Source organism: Anoplopoma fimbria, chromosome 3 (assembly GCF_027596085.1).
Source record: "Anoplopoma fimbria isolate UVic2021 breed Golden Eagle Sablefish chromosome 3, Afim_UVic_2022, whole genome shotgun sequence".
In the NCBI taxonomy this organism is placed as follows: Eukaryota; Metazoa; Chordata; class Actinopteri; order Perciformes; family Anoplopomatidae; genus Anoplopoma; species Anoplopoma fimbria.
This window is the reverse complement of record NC_072451.1, coordinates 20,173,599-20,189,893: the sequence shown is the minus strand read 5'-3', so window position 1 is coordinate 20,189,893 and position 16,295 is coordinate 20,173,599. Positions and strand designations below refer to the sequence as shown.

Sequence of the window (16,295 nt, the reverse complement as noted above, 5' to 3'; positions counted from 1 at the left end):
AGGTAACACAATCGGTCTGTACCATTAAAGTTCATTAATTAAACTAAAACAACAATACACTGTTTTACAGGAGGTTATGACTGTTTGTTGGTCGGGATCATCATCCTTCTCCAGACATATGAAGCCAAAACTTTTTCTAAACTTAAGTCAGTTTGTTGCCTTAATTTAAGGAGATTTCTGGCAGAAGCTCTGAAGGCAAACTTCTCACACGTGCTTCTACAACATAACCTGTATGTTCTGTTTTCACTTTGGCTCTCGATCGCATGTCTCTTTTTTTAAACTTCCTACTGTTAGAAAGCCCAATGTGAGCATCAATGCAAATATGTAAAGGATCCATCCTTTGTTGCTTTTTCTAAGAGTTTTTTGCCTGGTAGATGTGTTTTTTTATGCCTTTTTTTGATTTATCCTTCCGGTCTGGTCTAAGGCTCTAATGAGACAGGTTGTTTCAAACTCTGCAGATTATAAAGCCCTCTAAGAACAACTTGTGCTTTTGGGTTTTATAAATAAACTGGACTTGGCTGTTTTTGTGCTTTTGTTGTGCCACACAGCTTGGGCACACTTGCAGCACAGCAGGAAGCTGTGTAGGAACGGGAGGACTACATTTAGAATTGGTTATTAGGCAACAACAAATCACTTCTTTTTTTCTTATTCTCAAATGCAATTTACACCAACAACTGTTCTGTAGAATCTATACCTTAAGTTATAAAGGCCAGAAATATAATGGGACCGAGGCTCACATTCAGAGCGAGCTTTGACATTAAAATTGCCACGTCCTACTTGACAGCTACCTGACATACTTGACAGCAGTCCGCTTCATGGCAGGACACCTAAATACAGATGACAACTGTGAAAAACTGTATATACTTTCACCACCTATACCACTTGAGTTGCACAAAGGGATCCTTGGGCAAAATGAGAAACGAGAGAGTTCAAGCTCTCATTAAGTAAAAGGGAAATGATCACTCAATGCCAGTGAAAAGTTTGTGCTTTACAGATTTTTACTAAAAGGTCATTATATTGTTATTAAGATGATACATTACTCTTGTAGGAATGAAAACTGATCATTTCCTCATTTAGGGCATGATTGAACAAGAGATCGAGAGAGCTTCCCATTACAAATCTACTTACATACAGCAGCGATGTAGCTTCACTTTGAGATGCATTTAAGAGCAGCATGACATCGGTACATTTGTCAAGATGTTCTCCTGCATATGTTTCCTGTAATGGAACCTCACAATAGCAGTTCCATCCAGGGATAAAAAGAGTGGGGTGCAATTTTAAATGTCTATTTTTGCCCCATGAAACGTGCAAAATGCGGATTAAAAAAATCGGAAATTAAAGTCAAATGTGTGACTCTCTAGCTTCGACCGTCTATCCTCTCAGAGATCAGGTGAAATTTCTTCAATCGGCTGATATTGAAAAGTATCACGAACAGGAAGCAAAAAGTGAAATTTAAAAAGTAGATTAGCAGTAGTTGAGGCAGACTCTTAAAGAGAAATTGCCTCTCAGTGCATCTGCTGATTCTAGCGGCACATTGTTTCAGAGCAGAGGAAACTGCTGCCACTCTCCTCCTCAGTCTGTAATTATGTGGAGCAGACTGAGGTGTTGCTGACGACTGCAGCCTCGGCCACCTGACATAACTAGCCTCAACAGCAACAACAAAGATCTCCACACTGTCATACCTCAGCTCCTCTGCACTCTGACATGCTGCTGACTCTTAAATTGTGAACTGCAGAAAGAAAGCAGGTCTGTTTTGTCTGATTTTTAACATAATGAATGTAAGAAATGCACAGCTGCCGTCTCTCTGGAATCTGCCTGAATGTTTTGAAGCTGCATCTTTGCAGAATCTAACCCAGTTCTCTGTGCAGAAGGAGCTCTGGCGTGCAGGAAATAAAGATTCTGCCGAGGGGAAGTGTTATTCACGACCAAGTTCCACTGAGGAAGAGGATGAAGATGCTGCGTGATAAGAGTTTATCACAGCATCACCCATCAACAGTTTTCTGAAAACAGGAAGTTTAGGATCAGTTTAGGTTCAAGTGTTAATTGGGCCAAAAGTAACCGCTGAATATTTTTTTCTTAAAAAATGCAGATGTGCAGCTGTATGTTGACGTATGTATGTTTGCTGCACTGAGTGATGGACTAAATGAGCTCTAAATAAAGAGATCATATACGCATAACTATTGTAGTGAGGTTTTGGTCATGACAGCTAACAGTGCAGCATTTTTGTGGAAGTGTAGCACCCACCCACCCATGTGCCCCATAGACCGTTTATACTAAGTAGACGTAGTCCCCATGACGTCATCTATTGGTTTTTGCTGCCGTTTTTCTATGCCTCGAATTCAGCATTTTGGCCAACTTGCCTTTTTGCAATCAGATGCAACTTGAAAGGGAGGAGCTTTGGGCAACTGAACGCTGAATACGACTTTGAGGTGAACAAAAATGTTACAAATAACTTTCATTAACAGAAAACATACTTTGAAAGGGTTAAAGTTCTAAGACGAAAAAGTGGACAACACTTAGACTGGACAACGCTGTGGCAGCGACCAGTCAATCACAAGCCTTATCGGTTTTATCATCTATTTTACTCTAAAAGTGACCATAATTCACAGAAAATCTTGAAGACCTGAAACAAGTGACATAGACCATAAACCCATGTTTACAATGTTTACTGAGGTAATAAACCAAGTGAGAAGGGCACTTAAGCATTGGCTTTACGTTTCAGAGCCGGAGTTGCCACTTGGTTCCCCCTAAAGTAAACACTGTTAGCTCTGTTAGCACTGTTGCTGTTGTTTGCAGATCTAGTGCTGTAAGCTACGTTAGCTGCAAGCCGCCAGCTCTGCCGGCACCATGTTGCGAGCCGTATGGTGGCAATGGATATATAATCAATAGTGATTGTTATATCTGTCTGTTGCTCGTCTACCGTCTTAAAAAAATAAAATAATAATAATAAATCATTATTAGAAAACTAAAGTCGCGGAGCAGCCTAAATGGTACAGGATCACATTTTCGCCACTGTAAGGACATCCAAGAGGGCACTTTTGCTGCATCTGAAAATAACCTTAAGTTATTATTTGAATGTAAAAGAAATGTGTGTGAAATGAAGATCAATGTTGCCTGAGTGAGACTTTTAAAATATAGAATACAAGTTTATTTATTTATGCTAAAGAAGGTAACTAATGCAAGTTTTTAAACAACTTGTTTTCAGTTCAGATTTAACTGACACATTTCCTTTGAAGCTATAAGTTTGGTTATCTAGAGAAACTTGCAACAGTACATCAGATTTCTAAACTTATTAAACCGTTAAAAATCCATCCCAGAGCCTTTTCCACTGAAAGTAGCTAGCAACACTAGTTCCAATGGATGTTAAGAGAATTTCAAAAAATTGGTTTTAAAGAAGATTACCAAGAAACGAGTCATTTGAAGTGAATTAAGAGTAAACTTAAGAGTTTGATGATGGTTCTGTTTGTTCTGTCTTCAGGTCCCAGTGAGCTGGATCTCAGTCTACTGGGTGAAACCAGCAGCCTGGCAGATGTTGCGTGCAAGTACGATGAGGTAAGATAAAATTCTAATTCTTGAATAAGGAAGGTAATTTAAAATAGAAAATGTAATTGTTCAGAATACTCTGATTTCATTTTAACACAAGCATGCAGCCACAAAAAAACTTATTTCCCCCCATTTCCACATCATCTGCTTTAATCTCTCCCCTTGTTTATTTTCAAAACCATAAAATGGTAGATCTTTTTTTTTTTTAAATTGCAAACGGTGAAACAGTGAAGGCTGATGATTCAGAGAGGTCCAGAGATGGAGAATGTTGTGTAATGCTTGGCGAGGATGCAGACGAGCATCATTCCTCCACACTGCAGTGAAGCGTAACCCTGACCTCCGTCTCATTTCCCATCCTCCGAGTGTCTAGAAACAAATTGCTCGGCTCTCTCTTTCTCTTTATCTTCAGCATCTCTCCATTTCTCTTCTACTCAATTTTCTCACTCAAAGTTTTCTTCTTTCCTTGGGAGTGTTGCTGCCTGAGGTCCTTTAATGTATCTCAGTCTTCTACAAGGCATCGTTTTCTCAGAGCATATTTTCTCTTTCAGCAGAACACCTCTTCACATTCTTAAAGTGCATCAAATTCACACTTGGGAGCTGCTCGTGAGAACCATTTACTTTTGGCTGATCAGTAGTGTTTCACTGGCTTTAATTCAGTGGTGGTTGAGCAAAAAGCCCACCTCTGCAACATTTGCTATCATTTTCTTTATCTCCCTCTCTCCCTACTTAAAATTGTTTTAGTTACCTTAGAATGAGGAGCTTATACCCACATGCAAAGCAGGTCCTCTTCAACAAAGTTCGCTGTGTTGAACAGCTATGTTTCTACAGCAGCCCAGAAAGGACAAACCAAACACTGGCTCTACAAAGAGCCTTTCTTGTTTTAACGTTACCCAAAGGACACCATAGTTCTCTGAGACGCTTGTGAAGCTGCAGAGTACCAATGCGTGCTTATCTCAGCTGCCATTTGACTTGCTTCTAAAGTAGTGTTATTGAAAAGGATCGCCTCTGACTGGGTAACGGCGTTACCATGGTTTTGATGGCTCAACTCCATTTAGCCGCTTCGGGTGTGAGGGGCGTAAAATGGAAAATTAAAAAAAAGTGGTTAAACACTCAAAGTCAGCCACACAAACGTTTCTGAGAGACTCTCATGCCTTTTGCACACAAACAGCCTGTTCTAGCTCTTAGAAACATTTAATATGGAGAAACATTTAATATGGAGAAACATTTAATATGGAGCTTTCACATCAGGAAAATACTCCGGAGCACCAAATGTGATAAGATACGATGAGATGAGATGCATTATAAGTGTATTCATCCCAAGGAAAATTGTTATGTTGCAGTTACAGTACAAAATAGGAAAGAGTGCAAATTTGAAATATCAATAATGTGCAACTACAAAAATATCAATAAACATATAGCAAAACTCCAAAATATACACAATGCAACAAAAGAAATAACAAGGTTGACTGCAAAGATGGTTGCTCCTTTGTGAGCAGTAAAGTCCATCTCAATTTTGCAGCCAACATGAGATGCTCAAGTCCTTGAACATCTTACCTTATAGATCATGTGATACGAGTGTCAGCTCCAGAACCAGCCGGGTTTCCTAAAAATAACGTTCAACGAAACTGCAATGTCAATTACGTTTCGAGGGAATGTATTTTTCCAGGTTAACATTTGGATTTGACGTATCACAAGTGCGTCTCAGCAAAGTCCAAGTAAAAGGTCATGGCGGGGAAGATGACTCAAAAACAGGACATTCACCCAGGAGACAGGTGTTTGTGTCCCATGTGATTCCTAAAGTAACACTTCTTTTACCCAAAACATGATCTCATGAGAACAAAGTGATTTTAATGCCTAAACACTATAACATTGATCTATGTGTATTATGAAGAAATGTACATATGTTGATAGGAATTAGTAGATATTGAATACAGATACCCGATCTGTTTAATAATTCAGATTAATGTACAATGTAAGAGCCCAGATTGGTAGAACACTGTTCAGAACCATGATACTGAATGAGTTGCACAATGTTGGGTCAGCTAATCAAAAGGCTTCAGTTCTTCAACTTCATACTCTCAGCCGGTGTTGATATGTTGTGTCTATTGTCCACAGAGCTCGTCACAGTGTTTAATCTTCACACACCTGTTCATAAACAGATTTACTCTCAATGCTGGGTGCTATTTGAACAACAAAACATTCTGCTGGGTGTAATCTCCTAATAAAAGGCTCTGAGTCATGCCATGTAAAAGTGTACTTAAAGTGAGAATTATGGAAGATGAGTAGGTGACATTGCTCAATAATTACCAGACACATTCAGTGCCAGCAAAACACCTGATCCATTAATACTTTAAACCATGTAGAGGACAAGGAGAGTGAAAACACAAACAGACAGCTGGCTCATTGAACGCGTCGTCGTCCCTGTGCAGCACTTCCTGCGTCCACGCTCTTCTCTGTGAAGTGGAACCAAGACGCCGTGCAGCCTTGTCATCTCATATTTGTGTCCAGAGACAGAGATGAATTTCGCTACCATGGCGATGCACAGAAAGGCAGAGCGGCTATTTTGGGTCTCTGGAGTAAAATCTCGTGGACATTTTCTTGCAATTATGTCTTGTTTTTCTCCACCTTCAATTCATTCCTGATGAAAGAACAGCTAATGTGGATGTGTCTTATATTTCTGAGTCCATTTTAGTGTAATTCAGTGGTGGAATGTAAACAAGTACATTTTCTAAAGCATTGTAAGTAAGTACAATTTTGAGGTACTTTACTTGAGTAAACAGATGGGTCATTTCGCAGTGTCATATTATTATATGATATTTAGTTTTAACACTAACAAATACATGTAAGGGCATTTAATGTTTAATATCAGTATATCATGTTTTTTATTTAAAAAGTATCAGTATCTATAAGTATCAAATAGATATAGTATACTTAAAAGTACAATATTTCACTTTGAACTTTAGTAGAGTAGAGGTATTAAGTAGCATAAAATGGAAATACTCAAGTAAAGTACAAATATGTCAAAATTGTATTCTATTTAAGGCCAAATACATGATCAGTTCAAACAAACCTCCATCATCACACTAGAAATGTGCAAAGCGTCATGCAGCTGCTTTCTGTATAAAGAGGATGATAATGATGATGATGACGGAGAAGATGACGAAGATAACGAGCACTCTTCAGCCTACCAGACCGTCTCCGGACTCATTTTGACAGATGTGACAGTTTGATATTGTGGTCTTGAGGTTTGAAAATAATGAGTTGAGGCAGACAGCCGCAGATTATTCGATCAGCTCAAACAAGGTGACTCACCAGGAGAGTCTGGCGTGAAGGAATTATTAGCAGAAATGAAGATCAAGAGGCAACTTGTGCTGCTGCTAACAACATCGTCACTGTACAAACTTGAAGTACTATTACTTTACTTGAGTCTTTTCTTTCCTTGGCACTTTATACTTTCATCTACTAAATTTAAAAAGGGAAATATTGCACTCTATTTCACTAATATTTGACATATTTAGTTATTTTACAAATTAGGATTTTTATATACAAAATATAGGAAGAGTTTATGAAATATGATGTTTTGTCATCAATAAAACTGCTCAAAAGGATGTGCAAGTAAAACTGAAACAGTGAGTCGATTAATCAATTGATAATTGTTTCAGTCATTTTTCATGCAAAGAAATTCCATGCTACCAACATCAAATTTGATTTGCATTAATTATATACATTATTTTAATTTATTTGCAATAATTTTTAAATCGACTCTTTTTTGACAAACCACACAAATATTTTAATGATGGAGAAAATAATCAGCAAAAATAATCCAGAAATAAAAATGATCATTAGTTAATAGTTTAAAATCAGCAGTAAAATCCTGCTTTTACAGAAATGCATGAGTGATAATAATGTTATTCGATATAAAATAGTATTTTATTCACAAGGGACATCCTTCTACTTTAATACTTTAAGTGCATTTTACTAATTATAGCCACACATATGTTTTACCTATACTTAAGTAAAGAATCCAAATAGTTCTGCAACTCCAAAATGCAGTTTGATAATTGATGTTAATGTCTAACAGAAAATTATGATTTTGGTCAACGTTCCCTTAAGATTCATACTTTTGATTTTCCAACCCTAATGAGCACACAGGAAAACTGTCAACATTTTACACATTTTACCTCAAATTCCCCAAAAGGCAGTCATGCCATTTGCTGGGGAAATTCATGCTCCCCTGTGGAGGAACCATTTAACCCCTGACCGTCCCACTAGCAACGCATTTAGACCATTATTGTGACGTGTACACAAGAGACTATCACCAGTGAAAAATAATATAGAACAAGAATAAACAAGAATATAGAACATAGGTTTCTCAGGAGCACTACAGCAATCAAAACTGCTAATGTATAGATACTTAATGTTTTCTGATGTTGGTATAGGAGCTTGTGTTTACGACCGTACATGCGTCTATAGCACATCATCAACACACAGCATCAGCTTACAAGGAATTAAGAAAAACAGTCTTTTTTTTACCCAGAGCGTTTATGTGTATGTGTGTTTACATACACATTTTGTCTCAATTACGTGTTCGCAAGGCATGTGTTTCTCTCTCTCTCTCTCTCTCTCTCTCTCTCTCTCTCTCTCTCTCTCTCTGAGTCATCGGACCAGTTGGTGTACCCACATGCCAAGCTGGCTCGTCGTTGGCACCCAGCACACCCCCACATTGACGGCATTTATTTAACACTCACAGGGCTCTGCTTCACTTCGTGCTGTGTCTCTGCTGTTATCCTCCACTGAATGTAACTGCAGCTCCACTTCAAACTGAGCCCTCTGCAAACAGCCACATGTCTAAATTGCAACCATTAGAAGTCAGTTTCAGAACAATGGCAAGTCGAGAGCTGCTAAGAATTGGAAATGTCAAGGAAAGTCGTTTTTCTTTCAGTCCTCCGTCAGCTTTGATTCATAGCGCTTCACGCCCGTCACCGAACGACAAGTTTAGAGCGTAGGGCAGTTTTAGCTTTATGTCAACACTTTTCCGTCATGTAACGCAGCATTAGTAAGATAGCTTCATTAGATATATTATAATGCTACTTTAGAGGATCTTGCTTCTTGTTATTCAAGTATTTTACTTCACACATAGTCTTCCAAATTAACAGTAAAATATGGTTGTTTGTCCTGTCACCCTGTAGATCGAGACACAGATGTGTTTACTAAATATCTTTTGTCTGTGCCATCTTAAACTATTAGATAACACTGTTGAACAATGATCAGTTTTATGATGGGCCGAAACTTTGGTTAGGGATTGGCTGGATATAGGCACAAAAACAACTTGATTTGTGTTTGGGAAACATCATGACTTGAGTTACATAGACTACTTTGTTAAGGTTAAGGGAGCTCAGTCGCCATGCTAACAACGTAGACTGTCGGTAGAAGACAGGAAACAAACATCTGTCTCCAGTGTTAAAGTCTGATGTTTTGTTGCCCCATCAATCCACCATAAGCTTGTGTTGGATAATGCAGGTTTGTCCCAGTTAAAAAAAAACACAATGAAAACATCAGTATTTGAGTTTTTTTACATTCCCTCCGTACTCCCACAACTTAGTGCTTGCATGATTGATCCATTTCTGTTTGCCCTTTAAAAGAACCATTAACATATTAATTTTGAAGCCTCTCTGCCTTATTTGAATAGAAATGAGACACCACTTAACTACAGAATCCATTAGGGAAATATTTGATAAGTTGTTCCCTCAAATTGTCCCAAATTAAATTACAAATCATTCGTTTATTTTGTTCATTTTATCCGTTCATTCAAGTCCTAAATTTGCTTAATCCCTTCAAATTGATGGTGTTCATTTATCTCAATTTATCTTTGTCGCCCTGACACTCACTTTGATGCAGTCTCATTGTTACTTTTATTAAATGCTTGGATACACTGCATTTTGTTAGATGTTAGTTAAACATCATGTTGTGTTTCACATCCTATAAACATTAATATATATGGAGATAACAGATCGAATTGTCAAAACATCTTTCTGTTGTTATTGCAAACGTAGTCTTGTGTTTATTGTAATTTGTATAAAGTTAGTATTTTGGAGAACCAAACCTATCGGGGTGGTCGTGGTTTGTATTAGTGGTGCTTTATCTATTTGGTGCCCATTTGAATTGGTCTAGAACCGTGAGCACATTTACCAGATCAACATTACGCCGTGATAATACGTCAGTGTTGTGATGTATATTCAGCTTGAGTTGAAGCAACAATCGTTGATCCGAATTCAGAGATCCGAGTGTGAAAATTCTCCCTATGAGCAACTCCTATTACATCACTCATAGTCATTGACCCACTTAATATAAAACATATTTATGTTAGGGATTTTAATTATTAGAGGGATCAGATATAAATAATTTAATTAAGGGCATGCTTGTCCTCCTTTCATTAACTAAAAGGATTCCTGCTTTATCTGTCATGGCTCTGAATATTATCCTCCTCTGTACTTCACAAAGATCAGCAGTGCTCCCCAGTAATCATTCATTATCAGCATTAATAATATCACTTATGTATGTTCGTCTTTTTCTGGTGTCACCAGAGTGTGGCATTGTTTTAATGCCAGCACTCGAGTTAGTCGCAGGTCATTTGTGCCAGAATGATGCAGATGGCCAAAGCTGGGGAGGATAACCATGGAAACCTGCAGCAATGAGGCTTCTGGGAGAAATTTCTTTCTGAAAACGGTCTCAAATATCTGAAACAGTTGATGTGTGCCTGAATCGAATTAATAATTTCCTTCCTCTGAAAACAGATTAAAGAAAGTGGAAAATGTCTTTCAGACAATTATTTCTGCCCCGGTTTGACTCGGCCATTTGTTTGTAGTCGTGATTCGGTGAATGATGCTGCTGATGGTTTCAGTCCTCCTCCAGACTCCGACCTTGTCTTTGCTCTGGGAAGACTGAGGGTTTACTCAGCACTTACTCTCTCAAACACTCTTTAATCTTTTTTTTGTCTTTTCTCTCTTACCTTTGTTTTTTTTGCAAAGGTTGTGCAGTTAAGAGGAGGAAAAGAGTTTTAAGGGACCAAAGCTATCTGATGGGAATATATGTAGCAGTGAGACAACAACATGTACTGTTTGGGTGTGTAATAGAGCTGAAATCAATTTAATCATTAATTAACTTGCTGGTTATTTTCTCAGATATTTGGATTGTATTATTTATTTTGTCTATATAATATTAAACAAGAGTAGAAAAATTCCCATCATAGTTTTCTTAAGGTAACATTTAAAAAACGTCTTCTTCTGTCGGACCAAAAACCTAAAACCCAAAAGATAATTAACTTTTATCGGTTAATTGAGTATCAAAATAGTTGGCGATACATGTATTTTTTTTTTCAACTGACTAACCACTAACATGACTGATAGTTTCAAGCGTTGTGTCCACATACCTTTGTCTCTTCTTTTATCTCACGTTTTTAATCAAAAACACATTGATTGGTCGGCAATCGCACATTGAGGACACAGCATATTGAAAAAGAAGAAATAAAGATGCATTTGAGAAGTAAAATATAGATTATAAAACAAATGTTGTCTCTGTCTTCACAGGTCGAAGAGGACGAAGCTATTGAGTATGCTGAAGGAATCACAGAGAGTGAGTTGAATTATTTATAAACTATTGAGAATGAAAACACACTCCCTGTCTTTCCTCTAAGACCTGCAGGTGACATCGCAACTCATCACCAAAGCTTTAATCAGCAACTACACATTAGTCCTCCACTGCCTTCTTTCATGAACCAGAAGCTGATTCCATTCAGCATTTCATTGCACAGACACACACACACACACACACACACACACACACACACACACACACACACACACACACACACACACACAACACACACAGTTTCATCTAAGTAAAGGCTACACGTGTCATGTAACTGTTATGCACCAGAAGCCTGTGTGTGCGTGTCTGTGTGTGTTTGTGTGTTTTCATCAGCGTTGCTTTGCATCAACAGTATTGATTGTGTAATGGAGGGGAGGAGGCTTGTCTGTTGATTCTGTTGCCAGTTGGACCTGATGTTTATCTCGTCAGCTCGCTGTCGCTACGCTAACATCATGCTGCAGCAGGCAGATGACAGAGAGGAGGAGGAGGAGGAGGAGGAGGAGGAGGAGGAGGACAACTGTTTGATTAAAGACAAATCCTGCCTTTAGTCTGCATGTTGGCTCGCATAATTGCAAGAACAATGTTTATAACATGAAAAATATTTTTTTCTTGATAGATATTTCATTGAAAACCATTTACAAATACGAAGTACAAATCTGGGCTCCATTATTGTGAAATACATGTTTAATATACAGCGACAAACTCTTCGCTTTCCTACAAACTTGTCTCCAAATGAAGCTCTGATGTTGGTCACTAGTGATGTAATTTGATCGTTACCTTCCAGTCCACATCTCGCATAACTTCTTTTAGTACATTACTTTTCAAAAAGCTGCATAAAAGATTGAGTATCAGCAGGAACGAGCTCACAGAAGCCAAAGAGGCTCGAGCCGCTACTCCTCTGCATCTTTGGCTGAATTTCTCCTCTTGCCCAAATTAATGACAAAACGTTTTTATTTTATGTTAATTGTCAGAACACTACCGTTTAAAGATGTAAAGCTTGGCATTCATTCTTACAGAGATTGCTTAACAATGTAATAATAAAAAATGAACAATGTATGAGACCGAAATACACGTCGCTAAGTCGTTAAGTCTTGGTAAATTAAATTAAAACTGAATTATTGAGATGGTTAATGAAGACAAATGTTATTGCTAGAATTAGATAGTAAAGAGATAGATAGTAAAAGTAAGAACAGATATTTTATTTGGAGGGAATGCACCTTTGTAAACGTAGTCACTTCCCATTCAAAGCACATTCCTAGTATTTAGTATGATAAAATAAATAACCTTTCTGACTGAAGTTTATAAAAATTCAGAACATAGACATTCGTCAGAATCAGTCATTCCTCCTGTCCACTGTCCTTCTGTCCTCCTCTCCTCCTGTCTTCTGTCCTTCTGGCTGCTTTGTCTCAGTCAGCAGAGAAGTTAAAAAATTAATGCCATAGGCCCAAAAGAAAAAAAAGCAGTTTAAGTCTGGTTCTTAATAAGTGAAGAGGCTCATTAACATGCATTCAATTCCTGATTTATACGAAAGAATAAAAGTAAGATGTCAATAATATCAATCAATTTATCATTTACAGAACAGATACAGAATGTTAAAAGGGAAATGTGAATTATTTCTGTGTTTGTGCACAAGTGTGTGTACAAGTATGCTGCACGTGTGTTAATCTGCACCACATGTTAAACTCTGATTTTCTTGCTTCTGACAGGTTATTGTACAGAACAGAAGAAACCAAAGGTCATCTTCATGATGGGTACGTACACACACACACACCTCGGCACTCGTGGAGCCTATCTCATTAGAAAGAGCTGAGAGGTGCACACACGCACACGCACACACGCAGGCGGGATAATAATGTGCTGCTGTTAGTTAAACTGGCCTCATTCACACACACACAAACCATAGTACCCATCAGCTGCTCTGACATTTATCTGCATCTTTCAAGTGAACTAAACTCATACTGTAGTAGCTCTGATGAAAAAGCTGGGTTCAGGAGCGCCGCTAGATGTTCTGTTCGTTTCAGGCGACAGTAAAGTTAATGAAGCAATTAAAAAAGTTTGCTACTTCAGAATTTCATGGCTCGTTTCAACACTGCTCATCAGTAGAAAACAAGACTGATTATTATATGGAGAGAATAGTGGAAAATGTTAAATACACCAGTACAAGTCCTCTTCAACTTCACTCGCAAAAGGCATCAAAATAAGTGATGAAAACAGTGAGTCTTTATTGTTGTCGGCTTATATGTTTTGTAGGTTCAGAGTTTATTTATCACAGAATTCTACTGGGTGTATTTATTATTGAATATTTATCTTCTTTTTGTTGTTTTGAAGATTATGTGTTTTGAGGTATTTATTACCTTTAGCAGGTTTGATGGTCCCCTGTTTCCGAACAGCCTTAAGGTTTATTATTTTATCATTATGGTTACCAACATATACATACTTACATACACACCAAAAATAGAGTGATTTATAGATAATAACGCTCCTCAATCTGTTTGGGACCATTTCCCTGCTCTCACATCAGTTGAAGGATTAAAAGTTCCTGCACAGGAAGAGCACTTGCCTTAAATCTCTTGGGATGATATCATAAAGAAAATTGTGTCACCAAGCTGACACAAGACTGTTTTTCTGAATTTACTGTTATTTATTGTATGGCCGGTTGCGCTGAAACAATTAGACAATTAATTTGCTTTCAGAATATTGTGGGGGGGCTCTTTTGTGATCAATTATTATGCCGGGACATTGAAGCAGTGTGGCTTACTCTGCTGATTGAAGACATAACTTGTAATCTTCAGCATGACTATAATTATATTTAAATGTAGTGTTACCCATTTTACGCTGCCATTATGGCCATGTTTCTTTTTTTTCTTTCTGAAATGTGGTTTAATAAAAGGGTTTTTGTGATCAATTATTATTCTACAAAATTCAAGCCGTTTGGCTTAGTCTGCTAATCAAAGACAGGAATAGAGGAAAAGGTAAATAAGAGATATGCAACACAAAGAGTCTCCATTGCTCAACGTTCACTTTGCTACCACAGGAAATTAAAAGATTATTTAATCAGTTCTCTCTTCCACACGGATATTTGTATTTGTGTTTAAGCCAACATGACAAATCCCCAGTGATCTGTTCTAACACCAGTTTGTCTGAACGTCTGAGGAACAGAGGTTGAGTTAGAGCAGGACCTTTTCCCTCAGCAGGAGCAGATAATTGGAGTAAAATGCCAACTGCATATATAACAACGGTCACCTCGACCTACATGTGTCTCCTGAGCAGATTTTATAGCATTTAATGAAAGGTTGGCCACGTTAACTAACATTTTCATTTTTTATTCCATTTGCAGCAAATTGTTATCATACCTTCCCTGTGTTTAGAGAGAAAGTGAGATTCAACATAGCAAGAAATAGTTCTCCAGCTATAATAACAGCATCAGTTCCTCCTGCTGTAATGTTTGACCGCTATTGTTGCGCTGTGATTTATCTCTGTTAGTGCTGAACAATTAATGGAAATGTTATAGCAATATGGCCAACTGCAAATCGGCGAAAACGCAGGAGGTGCTATATTTGTTTTAGCGAGACACTACAGGCAAAGCATTATATTTTCTGGCCGTGGTTAATTTAGAAATGTTGGGCTATTTAGTTTCCATAACGTGTCTTCTTTCAGACTAGTGGTAGGAAAAAATGCATGGTGTTTAGTTTCGAAATAACAAATAGGGTTTTAGTCTTACCCTGTTCATCTTTTGTGTTTTCAAATTGTATGTCATTTTACAATACATATCTTTAAATGAGTTTAGTCTCATAATCTGAGTCAGAAATCTCCACTCCAGCAGCACTTACATACACCAAACTTTCCAGTTTCATTCCCATTGATATTCTGAAGGTTTTTGCCGGGGAGTATGTTCATCCATTATTCATAGCCTGATATATATAATATGTCATTCCTTAAAAAGACATTCCTTCTGTAAAAACCTTTGACTCTAATATGTCAACAAAATGAAACAAGAATTCTAACCTGGCTTTATCCAATGTTCAGATTGCTGTTCAGTTTGTGAGAATTGGAAAGGTGCCCCAGTTGCATGTGACTTTCAGAAAACATGTTATACAAAAAACATTTTAATGAATTAACATTGGAAATCTAAAAACATTGATTAGTGCAGCTTTAGAATGCAGGGGTCCAATGGGCTCTATGATCCGATAGAGCCCATTGGACCACTCCTCTCGTTAAAAAGGTAATAAGCAAGCGTTATTTATTTAGAACAGCCACTAAACTATTCGGGTAAAGTGGACACAATAATGTATGTCTGTCAGACTCTTTTATTTGGTGAAGACATAGTGCTCAGAATTACTAGATGCCCATTTACCTGCCCTGTGAAATGCTGATGAGAGCGAGTATCAGGCCATCTTTAAGGAGTGAAATTGTAATATGTTGGGGAAAACAGATAATAGCAGCATTATATAAGAGATCTGATGACAGGTCACAGACTGTAAATCTGATAAATGCTCAAATTGGAGCTGTTTCGTACATGTTGGCAATCATCAAATACCTGCTGAACAACAGGGGTAGGATTATATCCGGTGACTCAATTAAAAAGATTTCTAAATTATGAGCTTGTTGACATTTCTTATTAAAATTAATAAAAAGTAAATTATTTTCTTTTCAAATACTAGGAACTAATTTTCTCAAAATTGCTTTAATTAAAAGTTGGGAGAGAGGAGTTTTAGGTAGTTTTACTTAATGTGGGTTTATCCATTAAAACCCTCCCCGACTATAAGAACTGGTGGAAAAGTTGGAGCAGTGTTCTGCAGCGGTGCTTCAGAAAGAAAGCGGGAATGAAGCCTGAGGGAAATGCTAATGTGAGGTTTCACTGGTGTCTAAGCTTTCAGCCTGTTTTTCATCTTCTCTCTCCTTCATGTGCCGCTGCTCTCTCTCTCTCACTTCCATCTTCCTCATTTCTGTTTCGTTCCTTTGTGCTTTTGGTAATCAGACTTGCATTTAAATACTGAAAACCCTGCTGTTGGTGTGAGAGGTACCATTTCTTTTAATACCCAGTTTTAATAATGTTTTGTATTGATACAATGGAAATTTTGGACTATGGTAGCCCTTGATGAACA

General features: G+C 37.6%; 1 protein-coding gene across 1 annotated transcript in view; it reads left to right on the top strand.

Moving 5' to 3' along the window:
- The window catches only part of ak5 (adenylate kinase 5), a 63,073-nt gene that overhangs the window by 30,786 nt on the left and 15,992 nt on the right, over positions 1–16,295 (top strand). Inside the window, exons 8-10 of the mRNA XM_054596217.1 lie at positions 3,479–3,552; positions 11,130–11,175; positions 12,897–12,941. Of these exons, the coding sequence (XP_054452192.1) occupies positions 3,479–3,552; positions 11,130–11,175; positions 12,897–12,941 (165 nt within the window). The remainder of the gene's footprint in view (positions 1–3,478; positions 3,553–11,129; positions 11,176–12,896; positions 12,942–16,295) is intronic.